The sequence below is a fragment of the Leucopleurus acutus genome, assembly GCF_964270905.1.
Source record: "Leucopleurus acutus genome assembly, chromosome: 4".
Taxonomy (NCBI): domain Eukaryota; kingdom Metazoa; phylum Chordata; class Mammalia; order Artiodactyla; family Delphinidae; genus Leucopleurus; species Leucopleurus acutus.
The window spans coordinates 155,639,535-155,662,956 of NC_139146.1; the positions used below are offsets into that span (position 1 = coordinate 155,639,535).

Here is a 23,422-nt window from a genome sequence, read left to right on the forward strand (position 1 = left end):
TTCCTTGGTGGCGCAGTGGTTGAGAGTCCGCCTGTCGATGCAGGGGACGCGGGTTCGTGCCCCGGTCCGGGAAGATCCCACATGCCGTGGAGCGGCTGGGCCCGTGAGCCATGGCTGCTGAGCCTGCGCGTCCGGAGCCTGTGCTCCGCAACGGGAGAGGCCACAACAGTGAGAGGCCCGCGTAACGCAAAAAAAAAAAAAAAAAATAGACGATTAATTAATCTAGGGGATAAGTATTACTAACCCATGAAAATTAAGTTTATAAATGGCTTTACTGCCATCCAAAAATGTTTCAGGTATGACATTAAGTACAAAAGAACGCTGGTAAATATTAACAAGTGATTATTTTTTGAGTAAAATTAATGTTGATTTTTATTTTCTTTTGTGTTTTCCAAGTTTTCCACCTAATAAGTACTTTTATAATTAGGAAAATTTTTCTAATCAGAACTTTAGAAAGTTTTTATGTTAATTTTGGAGGAAGATTTAAATAAATGTGTCCTGAATTAGCTTCACCTGAGAAACATTATGATGTACAAATGCCTTGAGAAAACTAAATAAAAATGAATGGAAATAAGGACAAATATGATTACAGAGTGCTTTGAAACCTGAATTTGCCAAAGAGAATTAAAAGTAAATGCAAAGCTAATTCAAACGTTGAGGTTTTTAAATCAAAACAAAAAATTATTATGACATATATTAATATCCATTTAGACACAAGTGTAAGTACAGCCAAAAAAAAAAGTAAGAAAAGAGAAGCAGAAGTCATCCCTTAAAAGAGAACAGGGTCTGTGCTCCATGGAGTCCTTTAGAAAAATCTGTTTAGTCCACCTTTGTCTGTCCTGTGGGACCAGAACTACATTATATACACCCTTAGTGGTACATCAGCATCTTTAGTTCTGAAAAATGGCTTTTTCTGATTTTTCTTTGCCTTTAGGAGTAGAGTAAGGAATGAGACCAAGCCAATGTTAGGAAAATATTTAATTTGTTTAAAGTATTAGCATAAAAAATTAACACTGAAGTTCTGCCTATGTAACTGTTTTATGTTCATCCAGGTAACATTTTTCTATTCTCCAAAAGATATTAAAATAGAAACAGATGACTAGAGACTTAAAGAAACTGAATGAAATACATTTTGTAAAATTGTTATCTCGAAAGTTAAAATCTTTCCATTTTAATGATCATGGAAAGGCACTTCAGGGCCACATTAAGTTCAGAGTTCCACAAAATGTAGTTGTTAAAGATTTATAAATTCCCTGATGTTTGGCCAAAAATACACAGTGCATGCCATCCACCATAAGGCAAACTGAAAGTATTCGTTGACGAAATTAACAGTTTAGTATTGTATTTAGCATTCCAGTTTAAATCAGATTTATACCATAGATAGCTGGATATTTGGCTTTAGAGAGACCACATAACTAGTTTTTATGACAAACTGAGGATGAAACTATAAGTTAATAAAACCACGAGCATCTGAATTCCTTTACCTTTATTGCATATGAACTGCATCCTCTGGTTTTAATATTCTATTTGTGAACGTATATGGATTGTGACACTAAGTTATCTTCAAAGGGACATTCGAAACCCAAGTCATAATCATAACCCATTACTTAAGCCTTGATATAGGTTAAGAATAGGCAAACCAGCAGTCCATTTAGGTGACATTCGTGCTGTAATGCAAGCCAGAAACATAACACAATCCTTTATTTATCCCTCTGGGCTCAGTGAACCTTCAGAGTCTGATATCCTCTTTATTGATCTGAGACCACAGTGACACAGAACCACAATTTATAGGGACAGCATTACTCAGGAAACAAGTACCTTGCAGAACGTACATTCCTTTGCCCGTAATAGAGTTTTAATCTTGTTTATTTCATTTTCTGCGTAAGTTTCCTTTTTGTTTTTAAATCCCTGAGGAACTATTTACACAAGAAGAGTATCTGATGGCATTTCAAATCGAGGAGGAAAAAATGGATTTTTTTTTATATGCTGTGAAATTTGGCTAACCTTATGAAAGAAAAGGCTGTATACCTATTTTAGTATTTATCCCAAATAAATCCAGATGAAAGATATGTTTCAAATCTTGAAACCAAAATAGGATGGGTATTAAGTAAAAGGATGAGCAGTTCTTTTTCTTTAAACCACCCTGAGTGGGAAAGTCTTTCTGAGCAAAGCACAAAAATCCTGAAGCAATAAAATAAACCACTTCTAAATTTGACTGAAGAAAATTTAAGAATATATGCATTCTTAAAAATTATAAACAGAAATCATGGTTTTAAAAAATCATGAAGAGGTTAAAAGAAGAACAACAGACATGAGAACAGACTTGGGGTTGCCATGGTGGAGGCGGCTGGGGAGGGATGGACTGGGAGTTTGGGATTAGCAGATGCAAACTAGTATTTATAGAATGGATAAACAACAAGGTCCTACTGCAGAGCACAGGGAACTATATTCAGTACCCTGTGATATACCACCATGGAAAAGAATCAGAAAAAGAATGTGTATATATGCATAACTGAATCACTTTTCTGTACAGCAGAACTTAACACCACGTTGTACATCAGTTATACTTCAATACAAAAAATCTGGCTAAGATAGTGGCAACTCATGACAAGTAGGTGTTACTTTCATGTATGTTGTATCGATAAATAATAAATAGAGCCACAACCCAAGAGAAAACTAGGCAAAGCTATGAACAGACCCTTGAGTGCAAGCACATGCACAGACATACACAGAACGGCAAATAATGTGGTGAGAAACGTTTAACTTCAGTCAAAACGTATCGTTGTAAATCTAAGCAGTGAAATAGCAACAGCAAACCTTAGACAAGTTTAATGTTGTACACTAGTCCTAAGTGTAGGTGAAAGCAGGCATCGTCCTACACTCTAGGTAGCAATGTAAATCGCATACCTTTTTTGAATAGGTAGCAAAATTTTAAATGCAAACATCCTTTGACTCAGTCATTCCACTCACAGAAATCTATTCTGCAAACCCACTGGCACACATTATTAACATAGTCAGGAAAAGATGGAAACAGTCATCAACAAAAGACAGGCTAAATAACAACAGAATACCACACAGGAACTCTAAAGGAGGAAACTGCAGGTAAAAGAGGTCTCCAGTTTATGTTAATATAGCAAATTATCAAGATACGGAAAGAACAGTGTATTTATGACACTAGTATTTCTGAAAACCATTGATGGTGATTATCTGAGAGAAGCGGAATTAGGGGAGAAAAGACATAGGTAGTATTTATTGTATCCCCTTTTGTAATGTTTAAAAATTACCACGTGACTGAGTTACTTACTTCATAATGTTTAAACCTCAAAACACAATCCTTAAGAATCTAAATTCTAATTTTTGCATGTTTTAGGTTTTAAATCACCCACAATACCTAAATGATATTGTTGATCAATTTTTAATACTTTTATATATTTCTTCTACATGTTAAAACTGATTCAATTTTTTTCAGATAATCAAGATTTTGCTGAAATTTTCAAACTGTTATTATAATCGTTTAGATCATATAAAATCTGTTTCAACATTACAGGAGAACTAGCCAGGTGTGTCTCTTAGATTACTCATAATAGTTATATGCATCAACATTTTTAATATTTTATACAATGTATTACAGTATTGTAAGACTTGCAACCTGCTTCTTCAGTAACAAACTAAAATATATTTATAATAATTAAATAATTTACTCAACATCAAATTATTTTATATAAAACTACCCAGCAATTTCTGCAGTCTATGATATTTCAAACTGAATTGAAGAACTTCTGGCAGAGAGGCCAAAAAAAAGGAAAATCTTGCAAAATAAAATATAAATTATCATCTCCAAATCTGATTCAAAACTTAAAATCGTTTACAAAAGACCTGCAATTCACATCACTGTTAATATCACCAGTTCCTCATTTAGTTGCCCCATTTTTCAACAATATATTCTAAGTCAGTAGACAAGCAATGAATTTTCAGCTTCTACCTCTTTTATATTTTCTTCATAATTTTTATAGTTACCATTTCTGCTCTTAAGACACTTTGATCCAAATCTAGTTCCAAGGTATACGATAATATTTATACATGATCCGGAAACAATGAGTACACTGTACATTCTACAATAATACGAAAATCATGTAGCTGACCTGGATTAACTACTACTTTTGTCATAAAATAATTCTGCACCCATGAATAATTTCCAATACAGAAACCTTATCTTGTTCTTTGTCACCTGAGACATTACCTAAAAGATTGGCATTAAACAGGTATCTACTAAAATTTTGGAAAGGTAAAGAAAGAAGAGAATCCTGTGACGGATTTGGATGCAGTAAGAGGCAGACGACTGATCCACGGGGAAGAAGCCATGAGGAGCCAGTCCCGTGTCTAATGTCACCCTCGTCATGGGCAACGACACCATCATTTCTATTTGCTCAAATGTACTGATGGTGGAACGGATAACTGAACAGTATTACATATGCACACTTAATGATAACCCAAATCTGCATTCTTTATCTCATGCATGATTTTTAGTTCTTAATGCTTATCTGTTTTGGGATCAAGAACACATTAAAATTCTTGGTAAATGTGCACATTCACGGGTATTCTAAAAATGACAATAAAACCCTAGTCTCCAGTATTAGCCCAAATGGTTGTATTAAAGAAGCTTACTAATTTAAAAATTACACAGAGAGCTATGTTAGATCTCCTTAGCTACTTCCCTTCCATGCCTCTAAAAGCATGGAGCTAGTGTATGTAATTAATATGCACTCGGGGAGATAGGAAATCACTGAAATTAGCAGCATCAGTCACTGTCTTATATGGAGCAATGATTATCTTTGGAATCTGACAATTTCCTCATGAGGCAGGTATTATAATAGCCCCCATTTTACAGAAGAGGAAACAGGATTAGAAAGTTTAACTGATATATACGAAGTCTCACAACTGGTAAATGTTGGAGCCGTAATTTCAAACCACACCTGCTCATTTTAATATACTGGCAGCGTTGCCCTCTGACACTGTGAAAACACTGACCCAGGAAGCAGAAGATGTGTTTTCTAAAAGAAGTTCCTCCACAAATTTAGAGTTGCTTAGAACAACTCCAATTTGTTTTCTCACCTGGAAATGGGTATAATAATAATTCCATTTATCCTATAAACTGTACAGAGCTACAGTGAAGACCAAACAGCTAGGCAAGTGTTTTGAGATATGCATAAATATAAAGCTATCGAATATATAAGCTCTCTGAAGACAAGAATTTCCATTTTATTTTCCTCCACCTCTCCAAGCACACTGTTTGGTTCACAGTAAAAGGCTGGGATACAGGGAAGAAGGGAATATTGGGGTCACTTATGACAAACTAATCAAGGCTCTTATTTTCTCATTTCAACCCCCAATAACAACATCAGGCATGATGAGGAAACAGCTCCATCCCACAAAAGAGAAAAATGCACGCTTTGTGTCGTAAAGCTCCTAATCATATTCAAACCCACATCTGTCTGGTTCTAAAGCTTGGGTTCTCTCATCTGCTTTTCATTTAAATAAATATAATTTAATTAATTAGGTGAAATAAATCCTGAGGAATCTATAATGTGTACAGTTAGACAATGTGTGTAGCTATCTTAATTATGTGCTTGAAAGCCCCACCAGGGATGAACAGCCCAAACTGTTCAACATCCTCCTGGAAGCGACATGCAACATGGTGATAATGCTTGAGTTTCAGCATCTTGGCTTCTAAAAACCATTCTCCTATTTTAGCGCGCTAAACATATCTTTAAGGGGCTTATGCGGTTTGTTTCGTTAGTCTCTTCTTCGTCACCCAACAGTCCTGCCCTGGTATACAAACAGCAGAAAAAGATTCCAGCAAGAAACTAGAAATGCATTTTCCTCTGTCCTCAACAAGTGCTTATCAAAACCATCCAAAGATCTCAACACAGAAAGTGACAACAAGCCCGCTAACTTCCATGCACTTAGATGTGCCCAACACAGGCTTTTACGCCTATTCTCCATCTCCAAAATAATCCTATAACGTATGATTCCCTTTTACAAAGGTGGAAACGGAGACTCAGCTGTGCTAAACAACTTGTCTGATGCCACACATCTAACAGTAGGACCAGAATTCCGTTCCAAGTTCAGACTCAACTAACGCTCTTCTGTGTCCCAGGACACCATGGCTGCAAACTGCAAAGAAGCATCGTCTTTTATTTTTGTAGAGAAAATGCTTGCGCATTTATCATTAAGATGACGATTCTTGACTTGTCTGTGTTCTGAGAGATAAAGAAAAAAACCGAAACGCTATTGTTCCTCGATATTGCCTCTGAATTGTTGCCTCTGTTCCTAAAATTTCCTCTCCAGATGGAAATTAATAATAACACTGTAAACTAGTAAAAACTTAAAAACTGATAAAACGAATAAAGCTACACACTGTGAAAGTGCTCAGGAATTACAAAGCTCAATACCTCCATTTCATACACAAACTGAAAATGAGATTGAAATCTTTCAATTCCTCCCAAGCACAAGATAAGATATGAATAAAGAAGAAACTCATGTCCTAAACTGAAGTGTATCTCTCTAGAAAAACTAGCAAACACACACTTTCCCTACCACGGCTGGAGATCGGCACTTCCAGAACTTTCCTTGCCAAATTCTTGTGAGGAGGAGAGACTTTTTTCTTTTAAGGGAAGCCCTCCTCCCATTCTAGAATCCAGGAGCTACTTCTGTGGTAGCTGGATTATTGAAAACAGGCAGTCCTTTTCAATATCTGCAATTCACAATAAATAGCTTACATGAAACCTTTGAGGAATATGTTGAAAATGTTCCAAATTAGTGCCACTAAAATGTAGATGACAATATTCCCCAATATATGGACTAAACTGATCCCCCTACACCTTACAATCTTTATTCTTCAGATTGAAACTACTCATTGTGTTCTGTGTTTCAGTCCCAAATTGCGCTTCAATAATTTTTTGCGTGACTAACTTTAATGACAAAAAACCCTATATATCACTCAAGAATTATCATTAATTTTGTTAAATATTCTTGTAAGACATGCTAACATATTTTAAAATATATCTAGGATTGTAATGACCATTATCTAGATGTTTAAAAAGGAGAATAGGGCTTCCCTGGTGGCGCAGTGGTTGAGAGTCCGCCTGCCGATGCAGGGGACACGGGTTCGTGCCCCGGTCGGGGAAGATCCCACGTGCCACGGAGCGGCTGGGCCCATGAGCCATGGCCGCTGAGCCTGTGTGTCCGGAGCCTGTGCTCCGCAACGGGAGAGGCCACAGCAGTGAGAGGCCCGCGTACCGCAAAAATAAAAAAAAATAAAAACAAAAAAGGAGAATAAATCACCACCAGATAACAAACTAAAAGACAATTTTTTCTGTGTTCTGCTGATAAGCTCTATTAGCATTTATCAGTTGTTGTGTTGCTAAATCATCTCAGGAACCCCAAGCAGGAGATAAAGTTTATTATGACTCTCATAAATTCAAAGCCTAGTAGTATGTTCCACATTACATATTTTTAGCTACAGCGTTTTCTGAAACTTTTCTGTCCATGTTTTACCGAGAACGACTCTTGTACCAGCCTAGAATAATAAAGTGCCTGAAAGTGGTGTTTTTGCCTATGAGGGATCCAGAATGTTTCTTTTCTTTCTTTTCTCCCTCTGGAAGTAGTTAATAGTATCTAACAAATTCTACCTATCAAAAGTCATATTATGATAAGAATTCAGTGTTTTATAGTAGCTCAATGTTAGTGTAGAAGCCTGACTGCAGCCATGCAAACTAAGCAAACACCAGGTCAACGAGAAGCTTAAACAGAAAGAGAGAGAAAAGGAAAAACTTCCCAGTTCCAAATTCCAACTCCTCTGCCTAGTACACCCAGTTACACTGCCTCTTGGAATTTTTCCTGTTTGTCCACAGTCCCCTTCCGACACATTAAGAAATCTTGCAATTTCAATCTACAACAAAGGATTTTTTTTTCCTTTTGGCGTGAAAATAATTATTTCAAAATGCTCATTCTATCCTTTTATTCTTGCATAAACAATAAAAAATACATAATCACATATTGCTGACATATTCTTACTGCAGTGGACCCAATACTTATGCAAGGGAAATTGTAAAATGAATACTAATTCTGAAAGAGTATTTTAATGCAAAGTCTTGGTATCAGCTGCAAAAGGTTTAAGGGCTGAGAAAACCTTTTTTTTTATCAAGTTATATAACATGAGCTTCAATTAATTTTATGCTGAAGTTAGAAATGATTGACCAAGGCCATATTATGTTGTAGCGATGAAGAATTAGGTAACACTTCTCTATGTTTTCATAACAAGCATAGATACACTCAGTTTATATAAACATATTTCTATCACTTCAATCAGTATCACTGGGTTTTTATAAAGATTAGACGGAAAATATTTGCATTGAAGGGACACCTTCTGAGGTACTGAAATTTGATCAGAGTACAAGTATCAGAGCAGCATAAAGTGAATACCATAGTATTTATAGTTTGAAATTAACTTTACACAAAGGGTAAATAGCTCAGTAGAAATATGATGCCCTGTTCAGAGGACTGCAGACAAACTAGAATTCAGGCATTTCTCAATTCAATTCAGTTTGGGCTCATACTGTACATTACTAAAATAAAATCAGGAAAAAAATGTAGATATTAACATAACTAAAACTATAAAGTAAAATTCTGAATAACAATTTAAATAGTAAAACTGTGACGGGTATATGTCATTTCTTTAAGAAATGTTGAGGTGAAAAGTAAAACAATCTAAGAAACTATCTCCTCATAAATCCCCTTCTATAATGAACCCTTATCTCCCAAACCTACTTGTTCTATTCAATTGAAGACTCTTATAATTGTCAAGGTTCTACAAAAAAAAAAAAAGCTACACATTAGTACTAAGCATTTTGGATGATTTTTTGCAATATTATGTTAATTAACATATGAAAAATAAAACTATAATTACAAGCTGGGTTTTATTTTTGCTGAAGCAAGCTATCAATAGGATAAAAATAGCTAAATTACTGGAAAACAGATTCTAAGGATAAACTGCCAATACAAAAAAGAAAAAAAAGGCACGCATATAAAAGAATCACACCCATTAGTGCAAATATTAAAGCAACTGGTCCGTAAGAAACTGTGTCTATAAATTTCTCATTCTCAAATATCTCTAAAAAAATATATTTTTGTAATTCGGTGCTTTGTAAAAATTTTGCTATGGTTACCAAGGGGGAAAGGAGGTAGGGAGGAATAAATTGGGAGATTGGGATTGACACTACTATATATGAAATGGATAACTAATAAGGACCTACTGTATAGCACAGGGAACTCTACTCAATACTCTGTAATGACCTATATGGGAAAAGAATTTTAAAAAGAGTGGATACATGTATATGTATAACTGATTCACTTTGTTGTACAGCAGAAACTAACACAACATTGTAAATCAACTATACGCCAGTAAAAATTAATTAAAAATAAAATAAAATAAATATTGGAGTTTTTTTAATTTAAATAAAAAATGAAGGAATTCACAGAAAATTGTGGTATATAATATCCTGGGGATGGGGGGATGGGGGAGATAAGACAATTTTGTGGCTATTCAAGATATATGAACAGTCACTTTTTGTGGAAAGTCCAAAACACAAATGGAAGTGGGGCACACCCATAATCCTCAGGGCCCTGAGAAAGGATCCCTGCATTCTAACCACTGCAACATGGCTTCTGCATCACCCCAACAGCATTTATTTCAGCAAAGCATTTTAACACAGAGCAATGTAGCTTTAGGGATAAATATAATAACTTTGAACATATCTAAGTTGTAGATGAAAATGAAAAATGTGTCACACCTCTATCTAAATAGGATCGGAGGCAGATTTTACCAAATAAATTCTTTCTTCTGAAATCCAAAAGTAGCGTAAGAGCAAAATTCTGACTTAAACAAGTATAATTCTATAACAAGAAATTCTGCTATATGCAGTCTGTGTAACAGATAAAAAAAATCGTGAAGGATACAAAGCCAGCAGTAGCATGACCCTGCCATTAAGAAAGGCATGTTTTCATTCTCCACGTTAATTTTTAAATGCCTTCATTCTACAAATTAACATTATCAAAAATGACAAAATACTTTAAATTGAAGAGTAACCAAAAATAATAGGTATTAGACTACTAATGGACACCTCTGTAAGAATCACATTCATTTTTCTCCCAAATTAGTGAAACCTGCTTTGAGAAACCTTTTAGTTTGGGGAAATTTTTAAATCGTGGGTGATTTTGAGATTCGAAAAAAAATCGTGGGTAACCTTGAATTCAGCAACTAATTTTCCTATTGTATTGACGAGGCATAGTTACTTATGACATTTGGCAACGAGTTATTCAGAACATTAGAGAAAACCTCAGAAAATCTGAATGAAAATTGCTGGAATAAAAGAGCTAGGATTTTAATCATGTCTGGGGAATCTTCAGTAGAATTCAGTTAAAGAAGAAAAATATAATTTACTCAGTGGCCACTAACATCCCAATAAAATGTTTAAATCTAATACAAGATTTTAGCTCTGTGGAGTATATCCTCTGCTTACCTAAAAAAAAAAAAAAAAATCTTTTTCAATTTAAGTTTATTTCCTGTAATAGCATCTGCTCTGCAGATTAAGCACTTTCAGTGACTTTTTTTAAAAGGGAGGAGAACAGAGGAAGAGGAGGGAAAACACCCCACGCTCTTTGAAAAGTCAACCATACGGCAACACCTGATGGAATAACCAGGGAACAACTGGTCCTCTACAGCCTTCCTTAACATCGTCAGGGCTCCAGAACGTCTGAAAGTGTGAGTGTTTTTGGAAGAGATTCCGAGAGAATCTGGGCTCTGGCATGAATCAGCATTTTACGGTCCTAATGTCAAGGTGCAATGACCCCATCACTTTAAAGGCTTGACATGAAAGGGAAACCTCTTGAGTCAGCAGGTTGAAGTCTGCAAGACCTCAGAAAGGAATAGCACAGGAATAAATTCCTGTTACTATGAAGCTTCTATAGTTTCATACAGTAACTTTTATTTAAATACTCAGTTTCTCACATCCTAAATAGAATATTTCAACCAAAGCCATTCTTTGATTTGTTTGGTATAATGTCTTTTCTTGAAATTCTCTTGTGATATACATGGAGTATGAAAGCTTAACTACAAAAAATCCAATGATAAATTAATTATTCTCACGTATTAAGAGCTACTTCACTCTTTGTAACTTCCAATTGCTTATAATCGAAGATTTACACCCCAGGTTGTAAGGTAGTGTGTTCTGGTACATTTGTCCCCAGTTTTCTTCACACCACAAATTCTCATAATTGCTTAAGAGCATCCAAGTTGATTCTCCTTTTATGAAATTTTGGCATACATTAAAGTGGGTAACTCCAGGCTCTCGTAATTACCTCGACAAAATGACAAAACATGATAGCCCAGCCAATCTATAATTACTCAAAATCTATAATTATAATATAACTATACAAACACACACACACAAATTCATGCAAAGTGTAATAAAGGTTTACCAAGCACCAATTAATGTGGTGAACACAGATACACAATCTCAATAATTCATGACTAAAATTCAATGATAATAAATATACCTTAAAATAATATCTGAAGGACCTACTGGATAGCACAGGGAACGCTACTCAATATTTTGTAGTAATCAATAAAGGATAATATTATATATATATATATATATATATATATATATATATATATATATGAATCGCTTTGCTGTACACCTGAAACTAACACCACATTGTAAATCAACTCTACTCCCATAAAATAAGTAAATAAATAAGATCTGAAGAGTCAAGGTTAAAAAGCCTTGATTCTTTCTCCAAGGAAAAAGTGTACTTTTAGAATTCTCTCTCGTCCAAGAGCATTTATAATCAATGATGTTCCTGAATTTCTTTCCAAATCAAATTCACAAGAAGACTGAAGATAATCTATTTTTAAAATAAAATCGAAGGCACTCTTTTTAAAAGGAATTCGGAGCTATTTTTCAAACACATCCTTTTAAGTGAGTTTTTCCAAAACAGATGCCATTTACACACATTTCTTCCATCTCTCTAAATGAATGGGGTTTACGTTGCTTCAAAAGGCAGTGTGCGCAGCAGTTTTACAAAAGAACAGTATTTCTCCAACATCTCCATCTGCTGGCTTAGAGGAAAAGTAGATTTTATCTGGTGTTTCTTGAAATTTAGTATTTTTATAATTTATTGTTATGAAATTGAAATATGAAACTATTAAATTATTTTTAAATAGCTTAATAGTTATTTGTCAAAGTCTTTCAGTAAAAAATAGGAAAGAGTTTGAAGAGGACATTTACTATTGAATATTTTTAATTCCAAAGCCCTATGTGATCAAATACTCATGTTCATAGCCCTTTTAGACAGTTTTATGTTGTTTAAAATAAAACAAATTTACTAAAACAAAGTTTTAGTAAATAGTACATTAAACTTTATTAAAACATTTTAGAATGTAAACATATGTAGTATTCGCCTAAAACCTGCTGTTGGTTTTGTTAACCTAGACACAATGTGTGGTGTATACACATATGCCAATATCACATTTATTATTTTCACAAAAATGTTGAGTTACAGTAATAAATTGCTTTTGCAGAAAAACTACTAGAATATCTCCACATCCTCAGACTAAACTTCTTAGACAAGACCCAGCAGACAGTGCACAGGAAAGGCATCCAGGCCAATAAGGATTTGAAAACTATTTGAAAGAGCATTGAGGGGAAAGGTTAGGCAAAAATGAATCACTATAGGAACAGCATTCATTTATTCTCTGACATCTAGAAGACACTCAGCAAATACTGAAGGGGTCGGGGGGAAGGAAGGAAGGAAAGAATTCTTGAGGTCCATTACTGATTCAACTGTTGAATATCAGATGCTAATTTATTTATTTTTCTGATTTCATGGATTTTCTCATATTGAAGTCTTATGTTTGAGCAACCTTCAGGGAAAAAAAAAAACACCTCACTTCAGTAGGCTCTCTAGCTTATCAGAAAGAAGGAAGAAAGGAAGTGGGGAGGGAGGGGAAAATAAAAGGAGAAAGTAAGAAATTGGAAATCTGTCTTTATTTCCTCAGGTACCCATGGAAACAAATGGGAACAAGTAGGTCCTTCCATTATTCCCACTGTGACTGTGAAAGAGGGAGTGGGAGGGAGTTCAGAGCCAGCACAGTCACTTACCCAGTTCAGAATACAATGACTTCATTTCGTTTGCATAACTTTAACCCATTCCATGGATCCTGCTGGACCCTGAAAGCCCCATCGGCCTTGAAAGCCCCATCGGCCTCAGCAGTTCCAAAGAAGTCCCTCCATCTCAGGAATACAACCAAAATTAGCAGACTAATATCTTTTCTATTTTGAAATTATATTATTAAGGTTTACAACTCTGCTTTCTTAATATATTAAATTTATACGTTACATTTAGGGTTAAATTTACCCTATGGGGTTTTTATGGTTTAACTCGGAGGAAGGACAAGCTACTTTATGAACACTGATTGATGATACACATTTTAATACTGGAGTGAAGAAGCAGAATTCCTTAGATTTCTGGAGGAAATGGAAGAAAGTCGGTTGGGTTTCTATCAACATATTTGACATTGCTGCTTCCACTTCATATAGGAAAGAATCATGGACTCCCCTGTCTGAGAAGACAAGGAAACAAAGGCTAAGGAGAAAAAGCCTTGAGCACGATTTAAGTGATCAAGACTCATCTTAATAAATTTGATATTAGAGATCTCCATTCATTTCTTGACTGCTAACTTTGTGAGTGTAGTTTATACAAGCATCTCTCTCTCTCTGTCTCTGAAAAGAGGTAAACTAATTTTACATTTTCTATTGCTCTTGGGGAAAAAAAAAAAGGATACAAACACTCCATTTCATTTTGCAAACTCTAGATTGTAAAATTCCCAAAGGAATGAAGAAATTGAGTGCCTGGTCAATGAGTTAATGTCAACTCCAGAAAATTCTATTCAATGAGTCTCTCTTCCATACCAGGGCCTCAACTAGCTCTGCTCAGCAATCAGTAAGACTACTTATAACACGGGAGAACCAGAGACCATGGCTCTGAATTCCCGTGTCGGAAACTTGAAAATGCATTCAATTCTTCACCATCATTTGTTTTACTGTCCTAGAATAATCCATGGAGGAGAAAATTTGGGACCTGGACACATGTAACTTTTTATCTCAGCTCCATTTTCTAAGTAAAACAACAAGAAAAAAATCTGTGCAAAATGAAGATCTGATTTTCCCATTTCCTCAGAATTATGGTCAAGCAAATTAAATTGTGTTTTTTTTAAATGAAATCTATCTCTTATTACATGGATATACTCATTCTGTGGAAATGTATGGATTTATATATGTGTTGAATATATGTACAGTTTCTGCCTACATATCTTATTTCAATTAAATTTATATTAAATAAATCTATCCAAAAATACTGAGACTGAGGACCTAAACTAGTCACCTAACCTTACCTAACCATTACTTTTTAGTCTTTACAAAGGCCCAGCATAGTCATTCAGCATTTCAATATGAAGACATACTCATTGCTTTCAGGGGACCTATCTCCTGTGCTCTCAGCCAGGCCCTGGCATGATTTTCACCAATGAGTGAACTTCTCTGTCATTGACCATATTCAAATTCTTCTCACCTTGTTTTAAAAATCTAGATCCTTCCAAAAATCATAGTCTTGCCTTAGGTTCATTACTTTCCACAGCATTTTCACACTAGTATACAATTACATACAGTCAGATACTTAGCACAATTGTGTGTCAAACTCACAATTCAGGGGAAAAAAATGGAAACCTGATATCAAATAAAATGAATAATCAAAATCTGATAGGTAAACAGGTCAAGCATAAAAAGCCTTCAAAACTTAAACTACAGCCGGTTTCTTTGTATACATACATGTATATATATATAAATTTTCCAAGATACATATTATTATATTCTTCTATGGAGTTTTTTTTTTTAACTGCAAATCCACTTAAGCCTCTCTCTCTCTCTTTCCCTCTCTCCCTCTTTCCCTCTCTCCCTCTTTCTCTCTCTCTCCTCCCCACCATGCCCAGTTGCTTTTCTCACTTAGAACCAACATCTGAAGAAAACACACAACACTGAAATCCTCTTAAACAGGTTTTCATAAACAGTTGACTTCTAAGCATCTAACAGGACCGTGATGACGACCCCCGCTCTATCGGTCAAAGCCGGTGGTTCCGTTCCTTCATTCATTCGGTGGACGGGAGCTTCAAACCGAGCGGATGCTGTTTCTGACACTACAGTCAAGCTAACCCATGGGCTCTACAATTAAGGCTTATCACGGAGCAGCGGGACGGCCACCAGCTCCCTGTCTACCGTGGGGACTCCGCGGTCGGCCTTTCTCTGCGGTCATGTTCCGCGGGCTCCTTTGCAAGTAGCCAGAGTGGGAGGGGAGCCATCAGCAAGTCCCCCCGCGAGACTGTCAGCTGTGCAGTAAACACTGAGAACGTCAAGTCCGAAAAGAGTCCCCGCAACCCAGCCGGCAGGAAAGGATGCCAGCCGCTGGCAGAGGGCAGGGGGTCCGGGGGCGGCCGCGCCTGGACTCGGGCCCGCCGGCCTTCCCACGGAACCGCGCGGGGACTTAATTGCTTGGGTCCCAGCACTCTGAGGCCTGGATGGAGCTCCGCGGCCGGTCCCCGGACACCGCGCGCCGCGCCGGGACTAGCAGGACGGCTGCGAAGACTAAAATGGCTGGTCGGCGGCTTCTCCACCTTCCGAACTCGGCGCATCCCGCCGCTTTCGGGTCCTTCTCCTCCCGCTGCCTCGGCGGGAGCCCCGCGACCTGCGAACCAGCGCCCCGGCCGGCGAGGGCCCGCGGCGCCCCGGGCACGCTCGCCGCTGCGCTCGGGCCGCAGCTCCCGGGGCCGCGATCCCCGGCCTGCGTCAGCCGCGCCGCGCCCCTCGGGGGCCTCGGGTGCCGAGCGCACTGCGGGACCGCTGTGACAACGTGTCCCGTCTCGGGGGTGCATACAGGCTCACGGGGTCCGCACGGGGACCCCGAGCGGGGCCTGCAGATTTCAACCCGGGGCCGTGACGTCTACCCAGCAGCCCGACGGCGCGCCCCAGGGCACCGCGTGCTCGCGGGGCACAGGGGTGAAGGGCTCGCCTTGAAGACTCCAGCTACGCCGGTAGCCCTGCACCCAAGGGCGTCCCCTCACCTCCGACACCCACCCCACCCGAGCCCCAGAGCGCACACTCCCCGCCGCCTTTCGCTGGCTCTTCACCGCCCCCCAGGCCCCAGCCAGCGGGCGTCCGCGCGATCGCCGACACCTTCCCCCGACGCTGCCACACGCACGCGCGCGTGCAGTCACTGTGCCCCGACACCGACACGCAGGAACACACACACACACACACATACACACACCAGCCCGCTTTCCGCGTGCGGCCCCCCGAAAGGACATAAATATTCCTTACTCACAAGCATTGGTGACTGCGAAGCTGTTGGCTACCTCCAAATTGTCGATGTGGGGTGTCAGTCTGAACTCCGAAGTGGAGAACTGAACCATCCCTACCCGAAATGCACTGTATTCCTGATCGGCGCCCCTGGGAAACAGCCCCCCTGCAAAGAACAAACACCAAGCGGGAGGACAGTGTCAGCGCCCGGCGGAAAGCAGGGGAGCCCGCTAGCGCCCGACTGCCCCGGAGCCCCTCGTTCACACTAGCAGGCCGAATAAACACATCCACGGACCCGGGAGCCGGTGTGTGTGTGCGTGTGCGGGGGGGCGGCAGCATCCTAAGCCGAGGGTCAAGGCACAGGGGGGCCCGAGGGCAAGGTGGGTGGCCAGAAACGTCCTCCCTCCCTAGTGATCACAAGCTGTGCGTTCAGAACCCCTACAGAACCTGAACAAACCGGAAGATGCTGTGACGGCAGAAGGAATAAAAATCTGGGGGTCATTAATGAGAAGCCCTTTCCCTCTCTTGTATCAGAGGCATAGTCTTCTGCCCTTGCCTCATCTTAAGAAAAACATATATATTCCAGGCAGTTTAAATCTGGAATGCAGTCAAGGTATGACATAAGTCTACATGACATGAATTAATTTGTCCACCGTGAACAAAGATTACCACCAAATTATGCACAATTCAAAAGCAGAGCACAAAGGGTACCTACCTATCTGTATGCTGTTAGAAGAGACACCAAAAATCAGTCCCCACAAAACAGGAGAAAGGAGGACAGATATATGCATAATCTTTTGCATTTCCAAGAAAAGTAGAGCATCCACAAAATACCCTTTTTTTCCCCCCTTTTCCTCCTCTTCCTTCTTTGGCCGTTCTCCTCGGCAAATTAGATCCTCTGCATTTTGAGACAGCAATGTAGCACCGAGCTGCTAGAAACCCGACGTGGTGGCAGAGGAATCCCTATTTCCAAGGTCCTGCGGGTGGCTGCCGCCCTGCGCCCGGTCCCCGCTCGCGAAGTCCGGAGACTGGCTGGATGCAGCTTCCAGCAGGCTGCCGCTGTGGTCCCAGCGCCTCGGCACACTCAGCACCCTCCCATGCACTCACACACTCACCCTCGCGCGCTTCTCCCTCTCCCCGCTCTCACACGCGCGCGCGCGCGCGCACACACACACACGCACACACGCGCACACGCGCGCACACACACACACACACACACACACGCACGCACGCGAGTCTCAGAGACGCGTCCGGCGCGCGTGCGCGAGTCGCGACGGACGGGCGGGCTGCCGGGGCGCCCCTCCCCCCGCGCGCCCCGCGCGCCACGGCGTCGCGCGCGCGCGCGGAGCTGGGAGCGCGGCTCGGAGCCGGGGTGCTGCGGCCCCCGGGCGAGACCTCGGGTCTCGCGAGCTGTCGCGCCCACCGGCGCTCGCCTTTCAGCACCGCGGACAGCGCCCCCACTCCCGCCTGCGCGGCGCGGCGCTACCTTTGTGCCGCCGCGGCAGCTGCGGCGCCGCGAGCTGCTCCAGCACGGACCGGACGCAGCAAAGCCCGTTTCCGGCTGCCGTGCGAAGCCGAGTGGCTCCGTGCTGCTGGCGGTGAAGTGTTCTCTCACCAGGCCCTGCTGCCGTACGATACAAGCAATTCTGATTTTTATCTTCCAGAGCCTGTAAAACCCTCCTAGCAATAGAGAAACGCTGCCTCCCACCGCACCTGATCCACCAGGAAAGCAAGCGAGCAAACAAAACACCCATGAGGAGGGGTTCCAAAACTGTCAACTTTAGCTAAATGGGAGGTAGCCAGGATCCAGGGAAAACCCCGAGGTCTATCTTTAAAGGCCAAAGCCGCACAGGAGAAGATCGAGACTGAACCTTTGAAATACTTTGCATGGAAATCCCATCTTTACACTGTGCCCAGCCTGCTGCGTGCGGGTCCCTCTTGCAGCTTTCACTGCAGACTTCCCCCCCTTCTCCCCCAACCCCGTCGTAGAGACATGTGTAGTCTTGGCTCCGTAGAAGTATGTCTTTACACAGCTTGAAAGCAGAGGACTCCATTTCAAGGAAAGCTTCGTAGGATAAAGAAATTAAAAGATGAAGCAAGTCTGGAAAGGCCGCTGAGCTGCACACCCTTTACCAGAGACTGAGTTAGAAACCGGCTGCTGCATCGCGTTTTGGTCGTGAGTTTTGAAAATATCACCGCCCAAAGAAAGTAAACTAAGCTCTCACCCCTTTGAACCCGCGAACTGGAGACCACTGGAGAAGAAAGATGACGCAAGGGATTAGAAGTTTGTGGGGAGGGGGATGGTGGGCAGGATGGAAGCCTGGACTTAAGTGTGGGAACTCACGGGCCTCACACTGCCTGCCAAACTGATGCCTGGGACCTGCTGTGGCAGAAATTCCTCACTCCGTCTATGGCTTTTGCGGTTTAAACGAAGAAATCAAGGACGACTGAGTACAAGTGACAGTTTCCAGAAGGCGGGAGATCGGAGCCCACGATACGGAAGGCGTAGCCTGGTAATATGTCAGAACGCCAAGAGTTAGTCTATCGTGCTGCTATCCTGGGCACTCGTCCCATGAGTATCATTCGTACAGCCTCCTTGTTGACCTTGTAGGGTCTCATACTTGACCCTTAATCACTTTGGGCCTCAATTTTTTTAAAAAAATGAGGAAGATGAGCAAAGCGGCCTCTATGGCTCTCTAATCCTGTAATCCTGATTTCAAATCATGGTCTTTCCCTGTTTTTGATTTTCGGTATGTTTTCCTAAACCAGGAAGTAAAAATATCCATAATCAATTATCAAGTTTTTTTATACTACAGGTAAAAATACCTCCCAATTTTGTCACCAAGAATTTATTTTAGTCCGTTAATAAACACTTCTCTGCATATAACAGGTGTTGTGAGTCAAAATGCATTTAGCCTTTTAAAAAATTAAAAAAGAATAAAAATGGTAAGGAAGACATAAATAAATATATATCCAAGTTTACAATATAAACAATAATTAAATACATCTTATCTATTCAATCACTAGTTGTGATGGAAGGCACCAAAATGATTTGAATTATTCTCTAAAATATTTTTAATGCGTAAAAGAATGAATAACAGCTCAGGGCAAAATAAAAAATACTTTTTTCAGCCATATTTTTTCTTCATTCAATTTTTTTCCACAAGAAAAACTTCAACTTCATGCCAAGTAACTAGGAATGAAAGAAGAGAGAGAGAGAGAAAGTTAAATGTGGATAATTGGTCATGGTTGAAGTATGGGTCAATGTAAATTAATTTTTTTTTTAAAGAGGACTTTTTAAAAACTATTTTCATCTTAATCTATTTTAAAATCAGGGGAAAAGATGGACTCAAAATTGACTGAATTACATTCTATAAAAACAAACAATATAAAACAAGAATTTGCTGAATCATAGAAGCACCTTTCCTAGTAAATAATATGTAATAACTCAAGGCAAGTATTACTGTTTAGTGACCAATTATAATTCATGTATAAAATGGAAATAATTTTAGTAGGCATGACTTGTAATTCAACTGTTTTTCTGTTAATGTGCCTTTCACAAGGCATGTACGTTTGGCATCATATATAGACACATCTCCTGCAGTATTAGCATCACTGTACTTATATTATCATTCATGGAACTTTTTCAAATTCACTATAACATTTATTACATAACATTTTTCAGGCATAGAATACTGTCAGTATCAATGTGATAAATTTAAATTGGCTGAAGGAAGTGGTTATGCAAATAAATGAAAAATACTGCAATTTATTTTTAATACTTAGAAACTCTGTTTCAAGAAAATACCTCAAATTGATCAGTAATAAAATCAAATTTGAAAATTTCAAAACTACCAGGAATACAATTGAATATAAAAGCGTGCTCCAAGAAACAGTTTGCTATTTTCTGCCCTCTGCTGTTCAATTTTGGTAATTATCTAAAATGTAAGCGTTTCTGAAGCAAGGATAAAATTACAGTAAAAACGGAAGAAATAAAAATATTATCCATTCTGTCATTTGTTCGTTTGCTCAGTCGCTTTTACTGTTGCTGTTTTGTGTGTATGTTTAAATATAGCTTTAGCATTAAGGCTAGAAATAAATATTATACATAAAATCTTCATTTCTGTTTTACTCAGTCTTTGTTTCAATATAGGAAATAATCATTTTCTTTTTAAATCTGGTTTGCAATGCTTAAGATGTTATATATGCGTACATATTCTGTGAAGTTTCAATTTGTGTTCCGTAATGAAAAAGCATCAAGGAAAGTCGTTATATGTGTGAGGGGGTGGGACAGGGGCAGGGGGGTGACAGCTTTGAAATGACTGGCAGAGCCTATTTTAGCTGAATTCGTTACCAAAATTGGATTATAAATGTCAATGCCCTAGTTTCCCGTGATGAAGCTTCAATAAGGTGAAGATCATCACCTGCCTTCCTATTGATCCCCTGGAACCGTGAACATGTAGGCTATCGGAAAGGCTTGGACGCAGATGCTGCAGAAGGATCCAGGTTCCAAACCTGAGACATTATTGGCTGAGACAGAGAAAATAAAAAGAAGAAAAAACACGAGGATTTTAATCACTCAGGACAGTAAATAGAAAAAGATATTCATTCCGGGGAGTTTCAGTTCTTCAATTAAAGATAAAGAATAATATTGATATAAATAGTTATTCAGATGGAAACAATATTGATTATTCTTTTCTTTGTGACACACTTGATCATTGATCGAATAAAATCAATTTATATGACTCAAAACATATATCTAAAGTTAAGCTTTTGTATATTTTTTAAAATGAACTTAGAATGAAGTCCAAAAATGGAAAGAATAAGGGAAGTTTTCATTTTGTTTTCTTTAAGGGCTCTGATTACATGGATTTTAATTAATTTTACCCCAATTAATAGCAATCCTATAGCAGAAATATTTATTGGAAAAGTGTTTCAATCCATTAATTAATTCAACAAATTAAACGGGACAAGGATATTCTAAATAATGAGCTTGACGTAACAGTGGATAAAACGTGGGTACAACAGAAGCTTTCCTCAAGAAGTTTCCAGACTTCATTCAAGTAAGCAAATGGTTAGGACCATGTGAGAAGGGCAGTCAGAAATGAAATAAATAGGCATGTGATTACAAAATATAACAAGGCAAAAGCAAAACTTATGCACGTTATATCTTGGAGCTCAGGGCAGAGGAGAATCACTAAAGGCTGACACCTAAATGGAGTCAAGTAGAGATTAACCAGATGAAGGTTGAGATGTAGGTAAACAGAACACTTCTCCTTTTTTATTATTTTTTAGCTTTATTTAAGTATAATTAACAAATAAAATAGAAATTAAAGTATAAAATGTGATTATTTGATACACGTATACATCATTGTGCAAGGATTATCCCCATCAAGTTAATTAACACATTCATCGCCTCACAGTTTTACCCTTGTTTGTTTGTAGGAACATTTCAGTTCTATTCGCTTACTAAATTTCAATTATACAATACTGTGTTATCAACAATAGTCACCGTGTTATACACTAGATCCTCAAACCTTATTCACCTTACACCTAAAAGTTTGAACCCTTTTACCAACTTCTCCCTTCCCTGACCCCCACCTCAGGCAACCACTTTTCTATTCTCTGTTTCTGTAAGTATGACTTTTTAAAAAAATTTTCCACATATAAACGACACCATGCAGTATTTGTCTTTCTCTTCCTGGCTTATTTCACTTAGCATTATGCCCTGCATGTCCATGTATATTGAGGCTGAATAATATTCCACAGTGGAATATATATATATATAATATATATAATATACATAATACATAATATATATTATATATATATCACATTTTCTTAATCAATTCATGCATTGACAGAGATTTAGATTGTTTCCATACCTTGACTCTTATGAATAATGCTGCAGTGAACATAGGAGTACAGATATCTCTTGGAGATGATGCTTTCATTTCCTTTGAGTAGAACCCAGAGGTGGGATTGCTGGATCATATGGTAGTTCTAGTTTTAATTTCTTGAGTAAACTCCATACTGTTTTCCATAGTGGCTGCACCAACTTGCATTCCCACCAACAGTATACAGTAATTCACTTTTCTCCACATCCTTGCCAGCATTTGCTATCTCTTGTCTTTTTAATAATAGCCATCCTGGAAGGAGAAGTAATATCTCATTGTGATTTTTGATTTGCATCTTTTTGATAATTAATGATATTGAGCATCTTTTCATGTACCAGTTGGCCATTTGTGTGCCTTCTTTGGAAAAATGTCTATTCAGTTCCTTTGCCCATTTTTAATTCAAGTTATTTGTTTTTATGCTATTGTGATAAATTCCTTATATATTTCAGATATGACCCCTTACCAAATATAAGAATTGCAAATATTTTCTGCCATTCCATAGGTTGCCTTTTCATTCTGTTGGTGGTTTTCTTTGATGCACAGAAGCTTTTTAGTTTGATATAAGCCTACTGGTTTATTTTCGCTTTTGGTGTCAAATCCAAAAAAATCATTGCCAAGACCCATGTCAGGGGGCTTACCCCCTATGTTTTCTTCTAGGATTTTTATGGTTTCAGGTTCTATGTTCAAGTCTTTAATTCATTTTGAGTTGATTTTTGTGTATGGTGTAAAATTGGGGTCCAATTTCATTCTTTTGCATGTGACAATCTGGTTTTCTCAACACCATTTATTGAAGAAACTATCATTTCCTGATTGTATAATCTTGGCTCCTTTATCAAAAACTAATTTGTCATATATACATGGGTTTAGTTCTCTATTCTGTTCGATGGATTTGTCTGTTTTTAATGTCAATAACACACTGTTTTGGTTTCTAAAGCCTTGTAATATAGTTGGAAAGCAGAGAGTCTGCCTCTAGCTTATTTCTTCTTTTTCAAAATTGTTTTGGCTATTTGTGGTCTTTTGTGATTTCATACAAATTTTAGGATTTTTTTTTCTATT

General features: G+C 38.6%; 1 protein-coding gene across 2 annotated transcripts in view; it reads right to left on the reverse strand.

Annotated features, from left to right (window-relative positions):
• GRIA2 (glutamate ionotropic receptor AMPA type subunit 2) overlaps positions 1–17,272 on the reverse strand; it is a gene marked incomplete at both ends in the record, with an annotated part of 153,617 nt that extends 136,345 nt beyond the window's left edge. For both annotated transcript variants that reach the window (XM_082838458.1, XM_082838459.1), the window contains 2 exons: positions 16,495–16,635; positions 17,185–17,272. In XM_082838458.1, coding sequence (XP_082694584.1) covers positions 16,495–16,635; positions 17,185–17,272 — 229 coding nt within the window. The remainder of the gene's footprint in view (positions 1–16,494; positions 16,636–17,184) is intronic.
• Positions 17,273–23,422: the final 6,150 nt, after the last annotated feature.